Source organism: Eptesicus fuscus, chromosome 10 (genome assembly GCF_027574615.1).
Source record: "Eptesicus fuscus isolate TK198812 chromosome 10, DD_ASM_mEF_20220401, whole genome shotgun sequence".
Lineage (NCBI taxonomy): Eukaryota > Metazoa > Chordata > Mammalia > Chiroptera > Vespertilionidae > Eptesicus > Eptesicus fuscus.
Genome location: NC_072482.1, coordinates 89,997,107 through 90,024,726, shown reverse-complemented (window position 1 = coordinate 90,024,726; position 27,620 = coordinate 89,997,107). Strand labels below are relative to the sequence as shown.

Genomic DNA, 27,620 nt, shown 5'->3' with positions numbered 1-27,620 from the left:
TTCTGGCATTGTTACCTACTGCTCTATAACCTTAGCTGCCTCTCAGAGCCTTCATGTCCACAACTCTTAAATCACACGCTACTGACTGCCTCATAGGGTTTTGTGGTACTGCAAACAATATCACATCTCATAAGCAAAACCCTTGTTTCTAGCACCAGTTTTCCAGTGCTGTTATTACATTTTCCTATTTAGTCTACTACTAGGCTTGCAGATTGGTTTGGGTTTGGGTTAGTGACAGCTATTGCCTTTTAGAATCATTGTGCTTCTTTCTAATTCTCCTGTTCATTGCTTTTAAAAAAATTATAATTTACTGCACAATCCACTCACGATTTTGCTTTTTAGCCTGACATTTTGGTTTTTGTTGTTGTTGTAGTTGTTTTTTGAATATATTTTTATTGATTTCACAGAGGAAGGGAGAAGGAGAGAGAAACATCAATGAGAGAGAATCATTGATTGGCTGCCTCCTGCATGCCCCCTACTGGGGATCAAGCCCACAACCCAGGCATGTGCCCTTGACCAGAATCAAACCTGGGACCCTTCAGTCCACAGGCCGACGCTCTATCCACTGAGCCAAAACAGCTAGGGCTAGCCTGACATTTTGTGTGGTGATGAAAGTTGATTTTTCTTCCTTGCTGTGATTGTCCTTCTCCTGGTGAGATGGCCAGAATTTTTCATCTTGGTGAGGGGCACTTGTATCTGACCTGCCCCCAGTGAAGAGGATGTGATCAACTTCACCCTGCGATGGACACCCAGACCATCGAACACATTTGCCAACCAATAAGCGATTTGCTGATATCGGGAGGGGAAGGGCAGGATTAAAATTTTATCATTCCAGCTTTGTTCCAGTTCATTATTCCCTTTAGAACTGAATACCAAAATTCTGGTAGCTATTTGATTTTTGTGCAACTCTAACTCAATATAAATACTTGAACTTTTTAGTGATTGATTTTTTTTTTTTTTGAGAGAGAGAGGAGAGAGAGAGAGAGAGAGAGAGAGAGAGAGAGAGAGAAACCGGGGATTGAACCTGAACCCTGAACCTTGGATATCAGGATGCTGCTCTAACCAACTGAGCTACCGGCCAGGGCATATTTGGACGTTTAAGTGAGTAATGTTTGTGGACAAAAGGCGTGGCTAAGGTCTTTTGGTGTTTTCTCTTAATATGTCTTTGGTCATCATGAACATAGTTCTTTTCTAAACTTCTGGATGGCTTTTTATAAGCTTGTGCACATTCTTTGAAACTAGGGGAAAGCAGGAAGTGAGGGAGAGAGAGAAGGAGAGGAGAGAGGAAGAAAGGAATCATATTATTCTTAGGAATTTTATTTTCTTGCCAAATCAGGGTAACATCAATAGGTTGTTTTACTAGATAGAAGTCATTAGTGTAATATTTCTGCTGTGATGTTTAAATGTGCACATTGATTTCAGACATAACAAGAAGTTCAGGGTGACCAGTAGTGCTTTTTTATTTGTATGCCTTGCCTCCTTGTATATTCTGTTGGGAATGATTTGTGTAACGATTATTCAAAAGTCAAATTTAGCATTTAAAGTAAATTGTTACCAGTTTCTTTTACCTTCCCCTAGAACAGCATTGATTTCTCTGGACATAAAGTTCCCACACCTCTATGTTATTTCTAAGAGCGTGTGTTATGTTTATAACCATTTGAATTCCCTGGTGCACATGTTAAGTCTTCCTATTTCTCACCCCCTAGAATGATCTGAAGGTGCTGTGTACATCGCTGGCTGACAGCAAATACATGCTTCTGCAGAAACTGGCCAATGTGTTTGAACAGCCCGTGGCGGAGCAAATAGAGGTATTTACAGCTGCCTTTTTCCAGAAGAGCTAACGCATAGAGCCGATCGGATTTACTGTGAAATGTCAAATAATCTGCGCAAGACTTATGGCTTACTGCGGCATCTTTGTTTGTCACATGTTTTGTTTGTGAGAGCTGGATTTGAATCACTGGCCAGGTTACACTGACTCTCTCACTTAGGCTTTCACAGAACTGGGAAATGTGAGCTGGGAAAAAGTGGCAGTGACAGCTGCTGACCTGAAGAAGTGTGTCCCCTAACAATGAGATTAGGCGTGAATGTCAGTGACCTGGGCAGGAAGTCAGACTGCCCCGGTGGCGGCACAGAGGAGCACTGTGGACATTCGGAGGAGGGGTAGGTTGCCTCCCAAGGGGTGAGGTCAGGGAAGAGTCTACAAAGGGAAATCGGAATTGGACTAAGGAGTTGGGACACACAGGGACCGGAAGAAAGGTATCCACGGAAAGGGACAGCAACAAAGGCACAGGGAGACAGTCCAGAGCGCTGCAGGAGGAAAGTGAGTGGCCCTTGTCAGCTGAACTTACGATGGGTCAATGTGATTGAGGGGAAATAAGGCTGGATGAGATCACTGGAGGCACCTTGTAGTTAGGGCTATTGCGTGTCAAAGAATTTGGACTTTAGTCTATAAGTCACTGGTGTCTGTACTTCATTGATCGCACACCTCACTAGCTGAACAAGCACATACCACAAACACATGAATATTTAGTCATTTATAAACTGTAAGCAAGTACTGTTTTATAAAGCACACGCAGAGACAGAAGTGGGAACCGAAAATGAATGTGGCTGGGTGTAAATGAAATACACACTGGCTATCTCCCCTTGGGAACTGGCAGTGGGAAACCGCTGGGGATGTTGGACGGTGAGAATAAGCGTGGGGGCCAGATCCTCCTTCCAGAGGGCTGGCACGACAGTGCCATGGTCAGGAGGCAGGGTTCCCATCGTTGATCAGCTGCCTCCTACATGCCCCCTACCAGGGAGGGAGCCCCCAATCTAGGCATGTGCCCCAATGGGAATCAAACCAGCAACCTTTTGTTGAGTGTGACAACGCCCAATGAGCTGAGCCACACCGGCCAGGGCCTGTTTATTTGTTTTTTAATGGATGCGTTATCCTTTATAATCTCTCTGGGCGTATTATTTGTTCATTGAAGTTTTATTTGTCCTGTATAATTGGTTACTTTTGTTTGTTTGCTTATTTGGGTTTCTGTCTTTCATGTTGGAGGCATTTCTCAGGAAATCCTTTGCTGACTAAACAGCAAAGTGGCAACTGTGATGGGCGGATAAGGCTTGACAATGTTGAGATCTACTGAAGGGGGTCTGTGTGGGCTATTTGTTGGAGAATCCTTGTGTCAAACTTTTAGGTGTTTCTATTGATCTTTTCATATTTTTTCTCCTTCCTCTCTGGCTGCCATTCTCTAGAAGACGCAGGGACTCCACATTCACCATTCAGTGGGCATTCACTTTATCCCACAACTGTGTCCGGTGCCTCTCAGTCCAGAGACTATTTGTTTTTTACCTTTTCCAGAAAATCAATGTTCCACCTTTCACCAGGGAAGGGAAGGGGCAGTTGGAATGAGAAAGAGATCTGGGAATTTAACTTCTCTCCTTTTTTAAAAATAAAATATGTATTTTTATTGTTTCAGAGAAGAAGGGAGAGGGAAAGAGAGGTAGAAACATCAATGATGATAGAGAATCATTGATCGGCTGCCTCCTGCACACCCCCTGTTGGGGATTGAGACCGCAACCCAAGCATGTAACCTGACTGGGAATTGAACCACGACCTCCTGGTTCATAGGTCAACACTCAACCACTGAGCCACACCAGCTGGGCTTAACTTCTCTTTATAGAGCTTCTCACCAATGCTCCTTATTCAGCACCCACTTCATCAGGGTGCCAGAGACTCCTGTGGCTGCAAACTTGGGGATGAAGATCCCCTGCTGGACTAGGATTCAGCTTTCTTAGAATGTCTTAAGTCAATTATCATCTATCCTTCTGATTTCCAGCTTCCACAATTTTCTTGGTATGGTCTTCTTTCCTTCTGCCTTGTTCTTGTAGATATATTTTGGGGGAGGAGGGAAACACACACCCAAAAACAAGCGAACAAATCATTTGCTATGGTGGTAGTGGGGATTCAGGAAAGAAAACGGGGCACATGTTTTTTATCTGCCATCTGGAATTCATGTTCTTTTCATTCTTCAAGGGCAACCGAGGTTGCATTTCTTCCAAAAGCCTACTCCTTCCGCTCCAGGACTCGCTGGGATCTCCCGTTTCCAAAGTGCTCTTACAGGGACGGCTTGTGTCAAGTTTATTTAGTACATAATGGTTTTGCTGTCCCATGTTATTCTGGCTTCCCAACCAGACGGTTAGCTCCTGGAAGGCCCGGATGAGATCTTGTTCTGCCTCTACACACCTCGCCCTGGGAAGACAAGGCTTAGCACTAGCAGCCACCATGATACTTGTCAATTGTGTGATTTTCTGCTTCTTGGGGAAACCATGCAGTCACATGTTTTCAAAGATGCTCAGAACTGCACTTCAGGAAACCAGAACATGATTCCCTACACCAGGGGTGGGAATAGCCATCCCCCGGGCCATATAAGGCCCATGAAATCATTTGTTCTGGCCCTGCCAAGGCATTAGGGGTGAGTTAATTAAATGTTTGGCCAAATATAGCAGGCTAATTTTTAAGTTGATAATTTTGTATGGCCCGAGAGTGATGTTATAAATATCTAAATGGCCCTTGGCAGAAAAAAGGTTCCCTACCCCTCCCGTAGACAATCCCAGGCAGATACCTTTTTCTAATGTCATACATCATGCTTCTTTTTGGGGTGGCACTACTCATGAATTTTTCTTTCTTTGAGGAAGGTGTTGTTCTCCCAACCCTCCATTCTCAGTCCCTCTTACCTCCTCACCTTTAAGATAGCTGATCTGTAGCATAATAAAGGGCCTTCTTCTCTTTCCCACATCATGTGACCATGGCTTTTATGTTGTATTGCAATGAGTTTTGTTGGCTGTATTGTTTTATGTGGACAGAAGAGGAATAAATAAGGAGACACGGTAGTCATACTTTTTGTGGGAAATTATTCATGGAAGTTTTGATGAAATATCATAAATTTTACCTAGGCAATACAGCAGGCTGAAGATGGGCTGAAGGAATTGGATGCAGGAATTGCTGAATTAAAAAAGCGTGGCGACAAGTTGCAGATTGAGCAGCCTGCCCTGCAAGAACTCTCCAAACTCCAGGTATGATTTTCTACCAATAGCATTCAATGATGCATCCTAACTAGAACGCAATAAAAAAGTATTTGCTCTATTTTCTTGGTTTTTCTCTATAAAATTCAGATCATTTAAGTTCTAATCTTTCTTCCAAGTAACTCTTAGAAAGTCTTCTGAAATTTTTACTATATTTAATGCAATAAAAAAATTGTATTCCCAAGCTTCTAAAAAAATTTTTTAAATCATTTGTTATTATTCCGATGGCTGACCACTGTGGTGTAGTTTAGTTGTGCTATATTATTTTTCTACTGTAGAAAATGTAATTATTATCAGTGCAACCTAGAAAAGTTAAGAAAGGGAGATCTACTCTGTATTTAAAGAGTGGTTTTCATCAGACACTGTGTCAGTTCCAAAACAAAACAAAAAATTTAAACCAGGAGGAAGCTGAAATCTACACAGACCTTCTGGCCTCACTCAGGAGCAGAGGGCAACTTGGGGTTACTTGCTTTCCTGGATAGGCACTTAACGCAAGAATCTGCTATCAGGGTGGTAGGCCGAGCCTGGGATATTACACCAGCAAAAATTTAGCCTTTGATGAGCAACATAGTTAAGTTGCATTAAGGAAAAAAATGTGCATGGTGACACATACGCATGCATTTGCTCTGCACGCCTATTACAGACCGTTGAAGAAGTACTAGCATGAATCCAGTCCAGGCTCACAGGTCCTTCCTTTCAAGAATATAAAATAGCTCTTATTTTTACAAGAGCATTTTTATTTTAAGTATCTCACCCCACTGTCTAACATTTCGCAATGTCATGAGCCCACTGCCCCCAGCTCTGTCCTTTCCAGACAGTTTCCGACAATGGTTAACGTCAGGTGTAAGATCCAACGTCAGGGCTGTAAACAGCCATTAGAGTTGAACTTTCCAGCTTGGACACTGTTGGCCTCTAAACCTTCACATGGCACATTAATCAGGTCCATATGGCTCAAATAAATTCTGTGTTTGGTGTATCATCGTCTCCTAAAATGCCTTTCCAGTTAAGATATTTATTTATTTCACCACATTTGGCAAAAACATGGCCTTTTCAAGTCTTTAAGTCTTCCAGCTCCCAGTAAATGCTTCTGCTTCTCAAGCTCTTTATTTGGAGAATAGTCCCAAATCCGATTATTAATTAGTATCCGAAATGTTAAAGATACTATATTCGACTACTCTAAAAGTACATGAATATTGAGAACATTATAAAAATCAGAATTACATTTTCTGGGGCATTTCCCTTCACCTCCATGAACAATTTTTGATCCCACATCTCACCACAAACACTGACATTCCAAGAAGACTGGTTAAGTCTACCCCATGTGTCATTTCTAGGCAATGTTTTTTTACATCCTTTGTAATGATAAAAAAAAATTAGCTTTTTAAAAAATATATATGTTTTTATTGATTTCAGAGAGGAAAGAGAGGGAGAGAGAGATAGAAACATCAATGATGAGACAGTTGCTTCCCACATGCCCCACACTGGGGATCCAGCCCACACCTGGGCACGTGCCCTGACCAGTAATTAAACCATGACCTCCGGGTTCATAGGTCGATGCTCAACCACCGAGCCGCACCACTGGGCTAGCTTATCTTTTCTGAAAGAAGTTTTTGAAGTGAGGATTCTGAGTAAGGCAGGCGGACAGATGCCCGATACACAGAGCATCACCATAGGCAGACACCTGAAGGCGCGTCCTTGGGTTGTGGGTTTGGTGGGTAATGTATTTTTAGAGCGGAGCCTCAACATCACTTGAGTGAATGCTGCTGTCTCTGTTTCTAAGGACATGTATGATGAACTGATGATGACCATTGGCTCTCGGCGGAGTGGACTGAACCAGAACCTCGCACTCAAGAGTCAGTACGAAAGGGCCCTGCAAGATCTGGCCGACCTGCTGGAAACTGGACAAGAGAAGATGGCAGGCGACCAGAAAATGATCGTGTCTTCCAAAGAGGAAGTCCAACAGCTCCTTGACAAACATAAGGTAGAGAGAGAGGGAGAATGTACTTGTGCAAGCATAGTCTCACTGACTGATAAATATTGAGTAAAACCCAGTATTTTCAATCTTTTAGGAGCTCCTACTTGTATACGTGAATCTTGAAAATGGTAAACACATGTGTACGCAAACCCACTGGCATTCAGTAGCACAGAACGATTGCAGAGGCTATGCTCTATAATGTTACCAGTTAAAAAAGAATACCAACCTCAGCAGTGATTTTAAGTATCCCTTCCTCACAGCATCAGCCAGGCTTTCTCACCTCATAAACTGGGAAACTCGGGGACCCTCTTCAAAGGAGCCCCGCTTCCTTCTTAACTGCTATTTTCCTGTGTGTTTTTTATGCCCATTTGTTCGTCCAGTTCTGGGTGTTCTCTCTGCCTGGCCAAAGACTCCTCGCTCTGCTCTGGGAATGGGTTTCTTTCTCTCACCTGTGGCGCCCGGCTTATGGCCTTAAACACATGCTCCTTTAGTTGCTGTGGCCGCAAGAGTGTCCTTCTGGGGACAACAGGTCCTTTTGCTACATAATCAAACTTGGTAGGCCTGCGATTGCTCCAGCAGTCTGTGCCATACCAAGTTCAAATTAGACCCTGCTCCTTAATTCAGCCTTGCCCATTTAATGCACACACAAAGGTAACTCTTGCATGATTAGCAATAATTGCAGAAAGAGCAATTTTGCCAGTTCAGAACCCCAAACTCAAAGGCTCCTGGAAGTTCCTATAGGAAAACTTTCAAAATCCCATTGGGTTACAGATGGTTAATATTCTACTATCATGTAGCTCTCTGGTGGCTTCTCAAGGTAGATTTTTTTTTTTTTTTTACTATTAGACTTCTTGCTATTTTTCCCAGAGGTTTTTGTCCAAAACTTTGTGATTTATTAAGGCCTTATCATTTGGCTTTGAAAACACTGCTTTAAAGTTCACAGCTGGTTTTTCTCAAATCTTTGACCCTAATAATAAAATAATCTCCTGAGTTATTCCAGAGAAGAGACTAGGATCAATGACTATAAATAACAGAGAAATGAAGCTCCATAGATGAAGAACGCTGAAAGGAGTAAGCTGCCTTGAACTGACCGCCCTCCTGGCCACGAGAAGCCCATCCAAGGCTGTCAGGGGGAGATGGGGTTGTAAAAGGAATGTCAGCTTCCCGTGAATTTGAGCTCTGTGACGTCCAAGTTCTCTTCCAACTTTAAGCTTCGATGATATAATAATTGATGGTTGATTAAAAAAGATGATTCTATCTTCTCCTGACCAGAGCATTTTCTGAGGGGGAGCTAGCTCGGCAGTGACCTTGGGCAAGTTACATAGACTGGACCGTGCAGTGTCCCCATCTGTAAAATGGGAAATAAATCTGCCTGCCTCAAAGAATTGTAAGGAGTAAATGAGTTAGTCAAGTGCCGATAGAGTACCTGGCATGTAGCACACACTAAATATTACTGTATATAGATTCTCGGTCCTTCAGTTCTACCTGTGGTGCTGGGAACAGGAAGTGGGATAAACCCTATCCCCTGCCTCTGGGCCCTTTGACGCAGAAAAAGGAACAGTTCAAAACACATTTGTAGGGTTGTGCAAGGTCTACAGTTTCGTTGTATGTAGGTATAATCTGAGGGAAATTTAGAATATATAACACCACTCACGCCCAACCATAGAGGGAGGAAGTTGTGAGTGTGTCAGGTGAGTAAGGAGTATAAACAGAGGCCCAGATGGGGAATGGGAGCTAAGGTGTGCGAGGGACAAGGGAGGCCAGTTTGGATGGTGGAGTTAGTGAGAGGCGGGTCAGGACAGTAAGGAAGTCCAGACTGCAGGAATGAAGGATTCGGAGAGCAGAGGCTGGTTACATCTGAAGGGCTCTGTGTAGGGCATAGCCGTGTGTAGATGCTCATGGTAGGGGAACAAGAGAGGCCAGTCAGGAGACTGGAGCCCCTGCCTCCGCTGGGGTAAGGTGGAGGCCAGCAGCTATGGAACAGTGTCACTCATATATCAGCTGCGTACCATCAGCTTTCCCGTGTGAAGCAATGTTATCTGATGGTAGTACACGAATGAGTCGTTGACCTCTTTCTACTTGAAAAATTTCAGGAATACTTCCAGGGTCTGGAATCCCACATGATTTTGACTGAAACACTCTTCAGAAAGATAATCAGCTTTGCAGCCCTGCAGGAAACGCAACTGCACGCAGAAGTGATGGCGCAGGCCTCAGCGGTCCTGAAAGGGGCTCACAAAAGGGGCGTGGAGCTGGAGTACATTCTGGAGGTGAGACCCTGGAGGCAGCGCCCTCCCCTGCAGCAGAGCCCCTGCTGCCGAGCAGCCCATGCAGGCCGGGCACGGTTATTCCTGCGATTTGCCTCCTGTAATCTCAGAACTCTGAGAAGAAGCAGCATCACGTGTTGCCTTGCCCCCACTGAGTTTCCAGTTTGCATTCTGATAAAGCCTTCCCCACACTCAGAGGCAGCTGCCTGGGCACTGCCTCCACACTGGGCAGGATGAGGTATGGGGTTTGAGAGGCGGGCTGAAAAACAGCTGACCTTTGCTATTGAAGTGAACTGAAGTGACTGGCAAAAAGACTTCCCAATTTAAAACAAAATAAAAATCTGAATTTAGAAGAAAGTCACTTGAGCGTTCTCCTTAGTAGAATGCCTATGCTATATGTTCATATTTCTTAAATGTCTGTGCTTTTTTAAATTTGCAAGTGTAATGTATTTAGTTCACTTCCTACGTGAAGTAAACAGGCCCATTCCTTCTAGTTAAATCATGCATTCATCATTACCGTGGTAAAGAATGAAAACTGGGTAATCAAATGCTTACTGTGTTCCAGGCATAATGCATACATTATTCTATTTAACCCTCCAAATGGACTACATAGAAATTACGACTCCCCTGTTTAAATGATAAAAACGAGGTTCGGAGAAGTTGAGTGTCTTGTCCATGCTCGTTTAGTGACTTGCTCATGCTGCTAGTTAGTTGCAGATGCCACAGGCCGTTGATAATGCTTTTCTGGGTCACCATCTGATTCCTGGCTTCAGAGCCATCCTTTGCTTCCCAAAGCAAACCCCCCACATCGACATCTCCCTCTGACCGAACTTCAAAGAGAATCTGTCCAGTGCATATTTTGCACACGAAGAGGAATGCTGTTCCTTAAGGAGGGCTTCTCGCTCATGGACTGATGTTGCGTTTCCAGACATGGTCCCATCTGGATGAGGACCAGCAGGAGCTGCGCAGGCAGCTGGAGGTGGTGGAGAGCGGCATCCCCAGCGTGGGGCTGGTGGAGGAGAGCGAGGACCGGCTCAACGATCGGATCACCCTCTACCAGGTCAGCGTCCACGTGGCATCTTGGTGTGGGAAGTTGCCACGTTTCCTTCTGAAACTCTCCCATGGTTTTAACAGAATCTAAACAAACTTGCAATCAAATATGAAGCACTCTTACTTTGATTTCAAGTTCTTGACGTTGTTGCAAGCACATAAATTTTAAGTGTTTGTTTTATAATAGAATATAAGAAGGTTTCTTTTCTCTTCTTTTTTTAATGACAGCTCCTTTTGAAAATTCAGCCTCCACCAAGCATTTTCTGTAGTTTATCCTGATATCCCACTATCTTGAAAACATTATAGTTTGTTGTTTTATGAGCATTAACAGTTTTTTTTTTAAATGACAGAGTACTCCTCTTGAAAACTCAGCTTCCACCAGGCATTTCCTGTAGTTTATGTGGTGAAATAATTATAGTTTGATAGTCTTACATGCATGTAAAGTCACCACCAAAAAAATAAATAAATAAGTAAGGACATCTATACTTAGATGTAGTAGGTGAAGCATCTCAAAGTTTCCAACGTTACTTGGGTGCAAATAATTGAAGCTTGACTAAGGATAATGGGAACATATGGGTACCAGAGGAACTGTGATCCTTAGAAAGACAAATTGCATTATCCAAACTTCTGACCCGGTATTTTTCATCATTTCAGCATTTGAAATCCAGCCTTAATGAATACCAGCCCAAATTATATCAGGCGCTGGATGATGGGAAGCGCCTTCTGATGTCCGTTAGCTGCTCAGATCTGGAGAGCCAGCTGAACCAGCTCGGAGAACACTGGCTAAATAGTACCAACAAAGTGTCTAAGGAACTTCACAGGTTGGAAACGATATTGAAACACTGGACCAGGTAATACAAGGACTATTTTGCCCACTTTTTAGATTAGTGTTAAAGAGTATTTATAAGGCTAGTGGGTACAGGACTTGAAAAAGATGTCATGGTCCCTATAGGAACGAATCACATAGTTTGGCAAATAAAGACAAACCCAAAGCCCCCAATTGGATTCTTGTGTAATCGTATAAACATGTAATCTAAAGTGGGTAGGGAGGCGGGTACCTTACCTTGGAGCTGACCTCCTCCTCACCTGTTGACTACACATGGGTAGTCACAGTAAAACCTTAGAGGGAAAGAAGAGAGAGTGGTTTTGAGAAGATGAAGTTTCTCAAGGACAAGAGGAATATTCAAGAGAAGTGGAGGGGGTGGTGTTACATAATGAAATACTCTATTTCTATGCCATCTTTATTTTCAAGAGCTTTTAATAACAGTCATCTGATATGGTCTGAATAGCCTCCACATGAACGGATAGGGGAAATACATTTTTATTTTCATCTTAGAGAAGAGAAAGCTGAAACTTGGAGAGACTGACTTGCCTCAGGCATAAATATTAAGGGAATAAGAATTTGAGAGTTTGAACATAGGGCATTATTCTCCCAAATCTATCATGCCTCCTTTAAGATTCGCATTGGGTCACAGCCAGCAGGATGGTGATTACCAGAGGGAAAGAGGGATGGGCGAGATAGAAGAAGGTAAAGGGAGCATAAATGGTGACGGAAGGAGACTTGACGTGGGGTGTTGAACACACAATATAAAATACAGATGATGTGTTATAGAATTGCACACCAAAACCTATATAATTATAGTAACCAATGCCACCCCTAATAAATTCAATAAACATTTTTAAAAATGAAATTACAGGGACGAGTGACATGGGTTAGCAGGAAGTAGGGATTGGATGTTTACCTAATAGGCTCATCAATGTACTTACAGATATCAAAGTGAGTCCGCGGCGCTCGTTCACTGGTTGCAGACTGCAAAGGACAGGCTGGAATTTTGGACTCAGCAATCTGTGACCGTCCCCCAGGAACTGGAGATGGTCCGTGATCATCTGAACGCTTTCCTGGTAAGAGTGTAAAGCATTTGACTCTCATGTATTGTTTACAGGCCTATCGGTGAGGCCTGATCTGCACGAGAAGAGAGGAAACCAGCTGTCAGTGGGTAAACTTAACACACCAAGTTCTGGAGAATCCCTGGTGTGAACTCTGTGTGGAATAATTATGCAGCACACCAGGGCTCAACATCGCCTCTTTCAGGAGTTTGTGGGTAGTGGCCTCATTGTTGGCTCTGATTCAGGGAGAGAGAAGGCTGCTTTTGTTTTTTTCTCTGCAATGCTTACCATAACGGCCCTTCAAGATGTAAAGAAAAGTTGTTTTTGTCATAAATTGGTCTCTTTTTTCCTGAAAGGAAAGGTCAGGCTCTTTAATCCTGATTTGAACTTTGCTCCTTCTTTCAGGAGTTTTCCAAAGAAGTGGATGCCAAATCTTCCCTGAAGTCGTCTGTTCTGAGCACTGGGAATCAGCTCCTTCGCTTAAAGAAAGTGGACACGGCCGCCCTGCGTTCCGAGCTGTCACACATAGACGGCCAGTGGACGGACCTGCTGACAAACATTCCGGCTGTTCAGGAAAAGCTCCACCAGGTACAGCAAGAATCTTTGGCTTCCTCGGTCATGACCGATTTGAGCAGAATGGAATGGAAAGCTGCCTTCATCTGCTTTTGCTCGCGGATTTAAATAAGCTTCGTCTTGACCTCTTATTTTTTTCTCTCTTCCACTGTACCGCGTATTAAGATGAACCCTTTACCAAATGCCATATTTACAAATGCCAGATCTTCTAAGGGCTTCTTTTTCTTTTGATTTCAGAGAGGAAGGGAGAGGAGAGAGAGATAGAAACATCAATGAGAGAGAGTCATTGATTGGCTGCCTCCTGCACCCCCCCCCCCCACACTGGGGATGGAGCCCACAACCCGGGCACGTGCCCTGACCGGGAATCAAACCGTGACCTCCTGGTTCTTAGGTCGACACTCAACCACCGAGCCACGCTGGCAGGGCCCACGGGCGTCTTTAGTGTGTGTGTGTGTATGTGTGTGTGTGTGTGTGTGTGTGTGTGTGTGTATTACAGTCCCTCTCTGGTCTTGCTTAAATTCTTTGTTTTCTCATGAGTAAAGTGTGGGTCACTGAGCCTACCTTATAAAGTGGGTAGCTTTGAAGATTTAACAATAATACATGTAAAAGACCTATGATCTTACCTACAATACAGCAGCTGGCATTCATTCAACAAGGGAAGAGAAGTTAGAGAAGGGAAGTCAGTTCTCCTCTTTCCTGGAGACATGTTTCTCTCCTCTGAACTCCCAGAGAGTTTATGTCTCTCTCTCTTTTGTGCTCATCACTGTAGATACAGTAAGATAGATGCGTTTAATGCCAATTTTTAATCCTACTAATCAGGAGCTGTACATCTCACATTTATCTCTACATCATTCTGCACCTAATAGAAATCCATAAATATTTTAAATGATTGCTTATGTTCTTCCAAATTATTATAATAAGTAGCTTTACAAATGTATGATGTATTAAGTAAGATTCAGACTTGCAAGTATATTTTAGAGACTGAAGAAGTTGGCTATGCTCTTAGGAATAAATATTAGAGTGCCAAAGCTCTCGAAAATGATAGTTGGTATTGTGGTATTTTTCTTTCTCCTTTTAACATTCTTGAGTCATAATACACAGAGATTTTACGAGCTAATTAATAAGATACATCTGTTGAATGTTTTGTAGTTACGTTTTTTTAAAGCCATAAAACTAGCTTTAAAATAACAATAATATTTTCTTCTTTCTGGTATTTTGATTAATTAGCCAGTGTTTATACAATGTTTATAGTATTGGATGGCAAGTGAACATAAGATGACTATGATTGTTCAGTGTTTGCCTGCTGTTTAATTCCAAGCTTCCAATGAGGTTAAGATCCAAACATGGCATTAAGAAGAGTTGCCTATGCGGGGACATTAATAAGGGCTCATGTGGGGTGTTTAGGTTACAGGCACCGGGTTTGAATTTTAATACTTGTGACTTGCTCTCCTCCTCGGGCAGCTCCAAATGGATAAGCTGCCCTCGCGCCATGCCATTTCTGAAGTCATGACTTGGATCTCTCTCATGGAAAATGTCATTCAAAAGGATGAAGAGGATATAAAAAATGCCATAGGCTACAAGGCCATCAATGAGTACCTTCAGAAATATAAGGTGATTACACATGTTTTATCTTTACCTTTTCATGTTTTGGAACTATTTTATTTGAAGGAACATAAGAACTCCCACAATGGCAATCAGGCTGTGAGGTATAGATTTCATCCATAGTGACCGGTTAAGTGTATAAGAGTAAGAACATTGCCTCCCTGGTGGTAGGCATAGGAAAGTTGTCTGGTATTAGGAATAATTTTGAATAAGATTTTGTGTCATTTTAAGAAGTCATAAAAATTGATACTATATAAATATTTTATAGTGTAACCATAAAATGTATCTAATTCTACATCCTCTGCCATATATATATATATTTATAAATTCAAATATATTTATAAATTCAAAAGTTATAAATTTAATTCATGTTTACTGTATTCATATATATCTTATATATATTCAGTTTCTGAAAATAACGGGTTCTATGCATGCACACATATTGTGCCATTTGGACTAACCCATGGAAGTGATGATATTAACCTTTTGGTTACTGACGGCTCTCCAGCTCCTGAGAAAACACACGACATGCACACGGCTGACCTCGCTTTCTTTTCTCCCTCCTTGCTCCAGGGCTTTAAGATAGACATCAACTGTAAGCAGCTGACAGTTGACTTTGTGAACCAGTCTGTGCTGCAGATCAGCACTCAGGATGTGGAGAGCAAGCGCAGTGATAAGACTGATTTCGCTGAGCAACTTGGAGCGATGAATAAAAGCTGGCAGATCCTGCAGGGTCTAGTAGCTGAGAAGGTAAGCCACGAGGCCACCGCTGCCGTATTTCATGACTCCAAGAAGAGAAAGACTCTATCAAGAAAAGTAACTGTATGAGTAGGATAGCGACAGACACTGGGCTCAGGGATGCTGCTGGAGAGAATGCCACCGAAGGATACATACATGGCTCTACATGGTCTTTTATAAAAATAGGCACATGTTTTTATTGATTTCAGAGAGGAAGGGAGAGGGAGAGAGAGAGAGAAACATCAATGATGAGAGGGAATCATTGATCGTCTGCCTCCTGCACGCTCCCTACTGGGGATCGAGCCCGCAACCCGGGCATGTACCTTTGCCCAGAATCAAACCCGGGACCCTTCAGTCCACAGGTCGATGCTCTATCCACTGAGCCAAACCAGCTACTGCTGGCTCTACAATGTTCTTTAATTATGTCGATTACTTTGTCTTATGCGCCCTCCACCCTTTCATTTTATTTTAGTTTTTTAAAGACGCCTCTGAATTTCTTTTGCCTTCATTTCAAGTAGACTTAAGATCTTTACTTGCTTACCAAAAAATAGTCATTGATTCGCACTTTGTAGCATTCATTTTTAATCAAACATACCACGGACTGTATTTTATGAATTTATGAATTCTCAGTTTGGAGGAAATAGTGGCCTGCCAATGATTTGAAATTAAAATAAAATTGTAAATTTCACTTCATTACGTTTGTTCAGATCCAGCTGTTGGAAGGCTTATTGGAGTCGTGGTCAGAATATGAAAACAATGTACAAGGTATGAAAACTTGGTTTGAAACCCAGGAAAAGAGACTAAAACAACAGCATCAAGTCGGAGACCACGCTTCAGTTCAGAACGCAATGAAAGACTGTCAGGTAACTGTCCAGGCGGCTGACACGCTCCAGGTCACAGTTTCACGGCATGTGCCAAATCAAAGTGCCCTTCTTGAGAACTGAGAGTTAAATATTGAGAACAGTTGCATTCGATTACAAATTTCTCTGATTATGTGAGTTTATAGGATTTTTCTATTAGGTCTTTTCACCTCTTTTTATAAAATTCAAAACAGAATGTTTAAACACACTCATAAGTAGAGGATGCTGCTGACCCCTGATCATCAGATACTAATCATCACATTTAATAATTATCAAAATTTTGACATATTTGCCTGACTATTTCTTCTCTTCTGAAAGATGTCATAGTTAATCCCAGATAGCATGTCAGTTTATTCATGCATGCTACAATTCCCAGCTCTACAAAATGGACTTTTCTTATATAACCATAACATTATCACCACCAAAAGTTTAACAAAATCCCTTAATATTTTTAAAGTATATTTTTATTGATTTCAGAGAGGAAGAGAGAGGGAGAGAGAGATAGAAGCATCAATGATGAGAGAGTCATTGATTGGCTGCCTCCTGCACAGCCCCTACTGGGGATCGAGCCAGCAACCCAGGCATGTGCCCTGACTGGGAATTGAGCCTGGGACCCTGCAGTCTGCAGGCCAAGGCTCTATCCACTGAGCCAAAATGGCCAAGGCTCCCTTAATATTTTTAATGTTCAACCCATAACACTATTTCCTAAATGTCCTGTAAAATGTATATTTCTAGTTAATTTATTCCCATAAAGATACAGCAGTGTCTACATGCTCCTATGCTCGTTAGCTCTCTTAAGTCGCTGATATTTTCTCAATACTATGAACTTGCCGGAGAAAATGTAGACTGGCCCCGGATCCAGGATCAGCCTGTGTATTTCCCTAAAGTGGCATTTAACTTGCTCTTCTCTCTCCTGTATTTCCTATGAATGGAGTCAGCACCAGAGGCTTGATTGGATTCTGACTCAACTCACATGAGGGGGGCAGGTTCACAGGTGACAGTGTGACTACTGTGTCACGTGCTTGCTCTGGTAGTGGCAAGGACTGCGGGTTCAGGTACAGTGGGCACACTCTAAATGTTCCCCATTGACCTAAGACAGTGGTCGGCAAACTGCGGCTCGCGAGCCACATGCGGCTCTTTGGCCCCTTGAGTTTTTAGCAGAGGCCAGCTTAGGAGTACCCAAATTAAGTTAATAACAATGTACCTACCTATATAGTGTAAGTTTAAAAAATTTGGCTCTCAAAAGAAATTCCAGTCGTTGTACTGTTGATATTTGGCTCTGTTGACTAATGAGTTTGCCGACCACTGACCTAAGAACACGTATTCTTTCCTCAGATATTCTTGTTTCTAAGGAAGAAATGGGAGCTGCCACAGTGAACCCTGCAATAGTTGTTTTTAAAACTAATTCAGTAATTTGTAATGTGTTACAGATTAGCTGGGACCCTTCTTGGTAGTGTTTCTTAAGAACAGTTGAAGACTCAACTGGGAAGTAATTCTGCTGAAATGCCCCTTTCCCAAAGCTAGTTTTTATATTCTAGACTTCCAGAAGAAAGGCCTTTAGTAATGAACTTCCTTCCAAGCAGCACTTCCTCTGTGGGCACATGTAGAGTCGGGTATATTTAAGCTCCGGAGCATAGCTGTTTGGTTCAGAAAAGGAGGAGCAGATGTCTTGTGCTGGGCTGACAAGATAATGGATTGCCAGTCAGAGATGCATAAAAATGGCAAAGGAAACCATCACATAGAGAAATAGCTTGAAATTTAAAAAAAGCTTCACATCAGAAGATGGGTGTGTAAAAGATGGAAGGCCAAAAACACATCATTGCATTTTCTTGGTTAAAAATATGTTTTTGTTGATTTGAGAGAGAAAGGAAGCGAGAAACATCAATGATGAGAGAAAATCATTGATCGGCTGCCTCCTGCACCCCCCCCCCCCCCACCTGGGGATCGAGCCTGCAACCTGGGCATGTGTCCTGACCAGGAATCAAACCTGGGACCTCTTGGTGCATGGGTCGATGCTCAACCACTGAGCCACACCAGCTGGGCCCTCACTGCATTTTCAATTCTCCAGGGGCCAGTAGCATTTCTAATTTAGGCGTCAATTCTAAAATGTGCAAATAAGTCAGAATTTCAAATTTTGACTTTGGATTATGAAAACTTATACCTCCTGATGAGCTCGAGAGTTAAAACACTAACATTAAAATTAAAAGATAATTCACGTGTTAACATGAGCAGGATTAGTGCTCCCTTGAATATTGTTGTGACAGACGTTGCTATGGAAAGACTGAAACGATACCTTACCTTTTCTTTTTTTCTTCCTTCTGTCCAATTGTTTTTTTCTTCCTTAGCATTTTTCTTCTTCTTTTCCATTCTGTTTTCCTGCCATTTTCCATTGCGTTTCTTTACATGTCCATGTGCTCTATTTAATAGAGAGAGACATTGCTATCTGGAAAATGTAGTGGACGCCTGGCAAGTTTTACTCCTTTTCGGACCCAAATGTTCATCTCCCAGAGGTTCACATCAGGCAGTGTCAGGAAGGGAAGCTGGGAGTGTGGTTCAAGGAACGTGATGCCAATGCCAATTTGCGATTTCAAATGAAAAGTCATTTTTTCTAAACAAAGAACAGAATGAATGTAGCTCCACTCAGTTATTTGGGGGCATCACTGGGTCTATGGTGTGTGTGTGTGTGTGTGTGCATGTGTGCGCGTGCATGTGTGTATGTTGTTTTTTTCCTAACTGGCATGTTTTGTTGGCAGTACCATAAGCTTTGATCAAAATTTATTGTCATTTTTGGGAAATGGTTCCTCTGGACCAAAGTTTGAAATTCAAGCCAGCATGCTTAAATTGGTGACTGGATTCAAGCTTTACTTTGTTTTAAAAATCTTGAATATTTTTCCACTCTTTCGAGGTGATTTATTCATTTAAATCAGCATAGAAACTGCTATGTAGGAATTAACTCAAGTTAAGAATGATTCATTATAGCAAAAAATGTTGGGTTTGGCTTTTCCCTTCATTGATCAGAAACAGAATCATCTTTTAATTATTATTGAAAGGAAATGATCACAACTTCATTTTGCACAAAATATGTATTTCAGCCCTGTTTCCCTACTGGGTTTGATTTTATGGCAATACTAAAGTACAGAGCATTTTAGAGATGTGTTTCTGAGCAATGGGACATTAATTCCATAGAGCTCACTGAACAAAGTACATCTCTGGATAAATGAGGATATATTTAATTCCAGTGGTTGAATTTTAGAATCATATTAAAGACATATTGGAAGGATTCTTTATGGTTATTTAATATTTCAGGGAGGTAGAGATAAATATCTTTAAATAGTAAAGTTAATTATGTTTTCTATGCTGCATAAATGACCCCTAACCCTAGTAATCACTATAGTCATCCTCTGATTAATTATCTAAGCTGTCAAAATACTGACAGAATTATAAAGTGGAAATTAAAGAACAATATTAAAAACACAAATGATCTATTCTGGCTACTAAATGCATGAATTTCCAATTAATACATCATGACAAAAGTAGCTTTATGATAATTAAGGAGAGAAAAATAAATAAATTTGCACTGAAGCATGGCAGAATATCAACTGATGGAATATAACAATACTGTCTTACAATTGCCTAGTTTTTATTTATTTATTTATTCATTTATTTATTTATTTATTACATTTGTCTAGTTTTTAACAGCTTAAAAGAATATATATGACCTGCTATATATATCTATATATATATATATAATGTGCCACAGCTCCATTGTAGCAGAAATATAACTAAACCTCAGATACTGGGATACAGAATACCATTCCATTGCATTTTACTCTATGGGTTAGGACAGGGTAATTTTTCCAACACCAAGATACATGAATTTAAGGATATAATCATGTTACCAGTTCCAACTATTTCCTTCATATTAGCTTCTTGAAAAAAAAATTACATGGTGCCATTTCCTTATCTATTAGGCAATCAAATTATACTTTGATAAGTTATGCTAATTTATAATGGAATAAAAAGGCTGTTTACATAATTTAAATGCAGGAAACAGTTTCACTATGGAGACCCTGTCCTGAGAATTATAAGCTTTTGGGTTATTTAGAGATTTTTAGGATATGAGACTATAATGGCTCAATTTCAGTGCATCATAATAGAACAGTTTAAAATGACTATGTTTTTAATCTTTCAGGATCTAGAAGATTTGATTAAAGCCAAAGAAAAAGAGGTGGAGAAGATTGAACAAAATGGACTTGCTTTGATTCAGGACAAGAAAGAAGAAGTGTCTGATGCTGTCGTGAGCACGCTCCAGGAGCTCAAGCAAACCTGGGCACATTTAGACCACATGGTAATGCTAATGTTGTTGTGAGCGCTGGCTCCAAGCCCTGCTTGCCATGTCACGCTCATGACCTGCTGTTGGTTTTTCTAAAGTAACTGAGTAATACGAATCTGTACATCATCTCTTTGTACTTAAGTTCACTTTATTAACCATATATATATATATATATATATATATATATATATATATATTAATTTCAGAGAGTAAGGAAGTGGGAGAGAGAAACATCAATGATGAGAGAGAATCATTGACTGGCTGCCTCCTGCACACCCCACACTGGGGATCAAGCCCGCAACCCGGGCATGTGCCCTGACCAGGAATTGAACCATGACCTCCTGATTCATAGGTCAGTGCTTAACCACTGCCACATGGGCCAGGCTATTAACTCCTTTTTTTAAAGTCTAGCTTCAGATCTTTTCTATAATAAATATACAATAACCTCATTCATTCCCATGTCCATACATACCATTTAGGCCAGTGATGGGCAACCTTTTGAGCTTGGTGTGTCAAACTTTGCCAAAAAACTAAGCATAACTCGGGTAGTGTGTCACTTTGAGGAAAAAACATTATTTCGCAAATGTTTCATCCTCAGGAGCAGCAAATGTTTCATCCTCAGCATGCGGCCGCCTCAGCGGCCGCGTGTCATCAGAAATGGCTACGCGTGTCAGTGCTGACACGCGTGTCATAGGTTCGCCATCACTGATTTAGGCACACACATTTCTCCAATGTGTATCCCCAGCCCGGATTTCTCTCCTAAAATCTAGAGACAGAGGCTGGGGTCAAGAGAGAAACCCAATGTGTAGACATCTCCTCTTGCATGACCAGTAGACATGTCAAACTCCCGTGTCCAAACCACCTCCTGTTCCCCCCATACCTACACTTTCCCCCCATCTCTGTTTTCCTGCCATTTCCCCCATCAATGACAACTCTACCCTTCCAGTGGTTCAGGCAGACAACTGTGGAGTCATTCTTTACTCCTGTCTTTCTGTCATACCCCACATCCAGTCCATCAGCAAACAGGTCAGGTGTATTTCCAGAATCTAAACTCTGCCCAGTCCCTGCAGTTAGCACCCAGGTCTATGTCACCCGGACCGCTCACCTTGAGGTTATCAGTGACCTCCTCAATAGTCTCCATGCCAGAGGAGACTGTTCAAATGGAAGCCAGATCATAGCAGTCCTTAGCTCAAACCCTCCAATAGCTTCTTGTCTCATTTTAGAATGAGGACAAAACCTGGTGAGGACCTGAAGGCCCACGTGACCCGGCCTCCAGGGTCCCTCTGCCCTCGTCTCCATCTCCAGCAGCTGTCTGTCCTGCAGGCTCATTTGGCTTCTGTTCTCGCCCTGCTCTTGAACTCCACAGGCCTGGTCCACACTCAGGGACTTTGCACTGGCTGTGTCCTTCGCCTGGAACACCACACCCTTTCCTAAATATATACCTGGGTCACTCCCTACCCTCTCCTACATATCCACTGGGTCACTCCCTACCTTCTTTTATATATCCACCTGGGCACTCCATACCCTCTCCTACATATCCACTGGGTCACTCCCTACCCTCTCCTACATATCCACTGGGTCACTCCCTACCCAATCCTACATATCCACTGGGTCACTCCCTACCCTCTCCTACATATCCACTGGGTCACTCCCTACCCTCTCCTACATATCCACTGGGTCACTCCCTACCCTCTCCTACATATCCACTGGGTCACTCCCTACCCAATCCTACATATCCACTGGGTCACTCCCTACCCTCTCCTACATATCCACTGGGTCACTCCCTACCCTCTCCTACATATCCACTGGGTCACTCCCTACCCAATCCTACATATCCACTGGGTCACTCCCTACCCAATCCTACATATCCACTGGGTCACTCCCTACCCAATCCTACATATCCACTGGGTCACTCCCTACCCTCTCCTACATATCCACTGGGTCACTCCCTACCCTCTCCTACATATCCACTGGGTCACTCCCTACCCAATCCTACATATCCACTGGGTCACTCCCTACCCTCTCCTACATATCCACTGGGTCACTCCCTACCCTCTCCTACATAGCCACTGGGTCACTCCCTACCCTCTCCTACATATCCACTGGGTCACTCCCTACCCTCTCCTACATATCCACTGGGTCACTCCCTACCTTCTTTTATATATCCACCTGGGCACTCCATACCCTCTCCTACATATCCACTGGGTCACTCCCTACCCTCTCCTACATATCCACTGGGTCACTCCCTACCTTCTTTTATATATCCACCTGGGCACTCCATACCCTCTCCTAAATATCCACCCGATCACAGTTAGGTGTCAATCAGGCTGGCAGGGGAGTGGTTAGGGGGTGATCAGGCTGGGAGGCAGAAGCAGTTAGGGGCAATCAGGCAGAGGCAGGCGAGCAGTTGGGAGCCAGAGTCCTGGTGGGATTGGGCCTAAACGGGTGGTCTGACATCCCTCAAGGGGTCCCAGATTGGAGAGGGTGCAGGCTGAGCTGAGGGACACTGCCCCCCACCCCCGGCACGAATTTTGTGCACCGGGCCTCTAGTTTATTATATAATCTACTAGAAGCCAGATGCACGAAATTCATGCAAGAATAGGCCTTCCTTCCCCTGGCTGCCAGCACCGGCTTTCCTCTGGCACCCAGGACCCAGTCTTCCCTCCAGCACCCAGGATCTGGGCTTTCCTTGCAGCCCTGGCTTCATCCAGAAGGTCGTCTGGAAGGACGTCTGGTTTAATTAGCATGTTATGCTTTTACTATTATAGATTTTCTTAATTATGGTCATAGTTCCTCCATATTGAAAATATTGCATTTAGAAGATTGGGGCTGACATCCAGGAAGTCCAAAGCAGATATCTTTCTAAAAGATACAGACAAACTAAAAACTTTTCTTTTGCAGATAAGTATGGGAAGAAATGTTCTGAGAAGTTTTTGTCTCAAGATACTCATTTGTGCGTGTGTGTGCACATATGTGAGAGAGATAGATAGATAGATAGATAGATAGATAGATAGATAGATAGATAGATAGACAGACAGACTGATAGGTATCATTTCCTGGGACCAGATTTGCCTCATTTCAAATATAGACTCTCACATTCTAGCAGTATGATCCCAGGTGATTTTCATAATGTCTTTGTGCCTCAGTTTCCTCATCTGTAAGATGGGGGTGATGTCATCTACCTCATCAAGTTGTTATGAAGACTAAACGAGTTAATGCATTAGTCAAAACACTCATTTCCTAAACTATAGTATTAAATATATTGACTTTTTATCACTTTTATATAATATAGGTATATACTATATATTACATATAAAGATTATGTATAAAACCTTTTTAAGAATTTTGATTTAGACCGAGTGTTCAAAAGGAGGAGAGGCGTCATTTTCAACATTGCTATATCTTATGTTTGAAATCTTTTTTTGTTTGAGTTCATTTATAATGCCCGAAACCCTGATAAAGTTCTTCAACATTAATTTTCCCACCCATGGAACATATATTTTGTAACTTTAAGTGTTATGCAGTTCTAAGAAGTGTCTTTCTCTTGGAAAAGGCTGGGCAGTTAAAGATACTGCTGAGATCCGTGCATGACCATTGGAGCCAGCACAAGGTAGCCTTCGATGAGCTGAACAGCTGCCTCATGGAGGCCAGGTACTCTCTCTCCCGGTTCCGGCTGCTGGTTGGCTCTTTGGAAGCTGTGCAAGTTCAAGTAGACAATCTTCAGGTAAGGACTGAATTCAATCTGCCCTTAACATGCTTTTTAATTTGAGAAAATAAAGAACATAGCAAATGTGGACATCATCCTGAAATATTGCTATCTATTGCTTACATTTATTTTTAAAATGTTTACATAATTTTACCTGCAGATATCGTTCTAAATGATACAGACAAACTAAACTTAACTTTATTTGTTACTCATCCAAACGTGCCTGTGGATACCGAATTCTGAATTAACGATATCTAATGAAATGATTTTTAAATTCTAACATGTAAATATCCACAGGAATGTATTTTATAAAATGATTTTGTACCCAAATCTATCTCCTTGATCCATGTCGCTGCCTTCTCTGTCTTCCCTTTTCTCTTTTTATCCTGCTTCTCCAAACACACGCTAAGGGATTAAAAAGAAAGCAAAGAGAAAAATAGCAAAAGTGGTACATCTTTAAACTACTGTTTTCTTTTTATTTAGCATAATATCTGTGGTCTGCCCAGTGTGTACACATACCTCTGTTTCTAGCACTGGCTGCTTCGTTTCCTGTGTCATTATTATCAATGCATTCATCTAGAGTGGCATCGTGGCATCGTGGCATCGTGGCTGTTTGACTTAAACACAGCACCCCTCCTAGCTCAGGTCACTGCCCTCAGATTCACTGCCGCCCTCACTTCCCGGCACACCTGGGCACTGGACACCCACCTGTCACTGCTCTTTCTCCCCGGCTACATAATGCAGACTATGGGGTGGCAGGGCAGGCCCTCAAGGGGTGGGATGCCAGCAAGGGCCCAGCATGTACCTCCTGGGCTTGGAGATCAAAATGTATATGCTGCTGACCTCATAGGCAGGCTTTCTGAAGGGCATACCTTTGGGGAGGGGGGTTGGGCGGTCAGGAAGAAGGATAAAATGTGTCTACATACTTTATTTGAACCTTAAATTTTTGTTGCAGATACTAAAAATCATTAAAACTTATTTTGAGAATAGTAACTTTAAAAGCCCCTAACCGCTCTGCCTCAGCCCTGCCACCGTGGCTTTGTCTAGAAGGATGTCCGGAAGACATCCGGTCTATCCGGTCTAATTAGCATATTACCCTTTTATTAGTATAGATAGTAAATGTGTTCCTTATAACTTTGAGCAGGTTGTAAGTACTTTTTAACTTAGCCTCATCCATGTTTAACACCTGCAAATGCTCTCTTAATATATGAAAGAATCCAGGGTCTTTACCTTGCATATTTTGATTTAATGGCAATCAGATACCTGTGTTAAATAGGACTGGACTTTGTAGCCTCCCCCACCTGTGGAGATGTGCTAAGAATTGAGACCATCACTTGGTTGCACTAAGAACGGAGACCATCAGTAATCCTTGCATATAAAGCATTGCAGCGACATCACTGTTTCTATATTCATATGTGCATATTCATGAAAACAGCTACAATTTACTTTTAGACTTAGACTTACATTTAGATCTAAATCGCTATTTTATCTGTGGTATTTTTTCTTTGGGCAGAATCTTCAAGATGACCTAGAAAAACAGGAAAAGAGCTTACAGAAATTTGGCTCTGTCACCAACCAGCTATTGAAAGAGTGTCACCCACCTGTGACCGAAACACTTACCAATACATTAAAGGAAGTCACTCTGAGGTATGGAGCTTGCTAACGTGACACTGTTACGCATTACGTGTAGCACAACCACATTGTAAGCAGTGACACAACTAAAACTCGCCAGCGTTTTGAATTTGGGCTGTGTAGACTTTATTCCACTTTTGCTTTAATTTTGACAAAACGAAGTGAATGGTAAGTAAAAGCAGCGAAGATGTTTAGAGAGGAGTTAGAACTGCTATGTACCCAAAGATGGGCCTCATTCCTGCAGTCTCCCCTGGAGTGACTGTGACATGCACTTTTTATGATGTGCAATAGAAATGAGACATCCTTGCATGACTTCCAAACGCACATGAAGCAGGATCGTGAAACATGAAACAGTAAGTCAGAGCATTTGGCGCGAGGGGGAGGTCTGCCCACGCGTGTTGGCTCTCGTTTCCAGATGGAACAGCTTGCTGGAAGAGGTGGCGGAGCAGCTGCACGCCAGCAGGGCCCTCCTGCAGCTGTGGCGGAGACACCGGGACTACTCGGCGCAGTGCGCCTCCGCGGTCCAGCAGCAGGCGGGCCGCACCCAGGAGCTCCTGAAGGCGGCCGCCAACAAGGACATCGCCGATGACGAAGTGGCTACGTGGGTTCAAGATTGCAATGTACGTTCAGGCACGATCGTGTTTTGTTTTCCAACATGCCTTTCTTGGACTTCTCCAGTTTGGCAGGGCGAGTGCTGATGTGGGTAAGATTTTGATAGGTCTCAGTATGTGAGACAGTGACCCCCAAAGAATCATTTTATGTATCAAGGAGCCTGCTAGGTTTTCAGAACACATGCGTCAGATTTTAAAGGCCCCTCTCATTTCCATTTTAAAAGATGAGGTGTTTTCCCATTTTTCGTAATGGAATGCAATCCATGTGAATGATTCAGGCTACCTGTTTCTACGGAGATGGTCAATATAAGAAATGACCATAGGGAGAATAATGTTATATCTTTTAAAAATCTATTGGTAAAGGTCTCATCCATTTTGGTTCATTATCTTTTACACTACAGGCCCAGTGCATGAAAATTCATGCACTTGGGGTGGGGGGGTCCCTCAGCCCAGCCTGCGCCCTCTTGCAGTCTGGGACTGCCTCAGGAGATGTCCACCTGCCAGTTTAGGCCCAGTCCCCAGGGTACCGGGCCTAAGCTGGCAGTCAGATATCCCTCTGGCAGCCCGGGAGCCCTCAGGGAATGTCTGACTAACGGCTGAGGCCCGCTCCCCACGGGGAGAGGGCCTAAGCCATTAGTCAGACATCCTTAGCACTGCTGCTGTGCTCGCCAGGCATGAGCCCAGCTTCTGGCTGAGCAGCGCTCCCCCTGTGGAAGCGCACTGACCACCAGGGGACAGCTCCTGGGTTGAGCATTGACCCCCTGGTGGTCAGTGCGCGTCATAGTGACCAGTCGTTCTGGTCATTCTGCCATTAGGGTCAATTTGCATATTATCCTTTTATTATATAGGATAAGCATCAATATAATGTCTTCTAAGAATTTAATGGTACAAAGAAGTCTTTCTCTCCTGATTTATGGGTGTACTTCTTAATAGCTTTCTAATAGTTCTCTTTTTCACTATATCTGCCAATAACCTACCTAAGGTTTTCGGGAACAGTTCTCTTATTTCCCCCAGTGCATGGATCTTATTGTTTGTCCTTTTTTGTCTTTATTTTAATTAATTTGTTTCAAATATCTTCTGACAAACTTTCCCATTCAGTTTATCAGAATTAGGCAAGTTATAAAAAGCAAATAAAAGTTTAACCTAGTCTAATACCTTTACATTAATAACAAATCATCACTTGAAAGCTAAAGTTCAATATTTATGGTGAATATAATTCCCCTGCTTTTCTCCATCCACCGAAGGTTTATCCTTAACAAGATTTGTCCTTTTCAGTGTTCAGCCCTCCGGAGTGGAGATACACCTGCTTTAGAGTGCAG

The 27,620-nt window shown here is 42.5% G+C and overlaps 1 protein-coding gene across 1 annotated transcript in view; it reads left to right on the top strand.

The window, feature by feature from the left end:
• The window catches only part of SYNE1 (spectrin repeat containing nuclear envelope protein 1), a 375,752-nt gene that overhangs the window by 270,522 nt on the left and 77,610 nt on the right, over positions 1–27,620 (top strand). Inside the window, exons 103-117 of the mRNA XM_054722584.1 lie at positions 1,707–1,808; positions 4,942–5,061; positions 6,851–7,051; positions 9,139–9,312; positions 10,238–10,369; positions 11,014–11,210; positions 12,129–12,261; positions 12,652–12,834; positions 14,281–14,430; positions 14,995–15,171; positions 15,867–16,022; positions 20,212–20,367; positions 23,906–24,076; positions 25,572–25,705; positions 26,106–26,310. Coding sequence (XP_054578559.1) covers positions 1,707–1,808; positions 4,942–5,061; positions 6,851–7,051; positions 9,139–9,312; positions 10,238–10,369; positions 11,014–11,210; positions 12,129–12,261; positions 12,652–12,834; positions 14,281–14,430; positions 14,995–15,171; positions 15,867–16,022; positions 20,212–20,367; positions 23,906–24,076; positions 25,572–25,705; positions 26,106–26,310 — 2,391 coding nt within the window. The remainder of the gene's footprint in view (positions 1–1,706; positions 1,809–4,941; positions 5,062–6,850; positions 7,052–9,138; positions 9,313–10,237; positions 10,370–11,013; positions 11,211–12,128; positions 12,262–12,651; positions 12,835–14,280; positions 14,431–14,994; positions 15,172–15,866; positions 16,023–20,211; positions 20,368–23,905; positions 24,077–25,571; positions 25,706–26,105; positions 26,311–27,620) is intronic.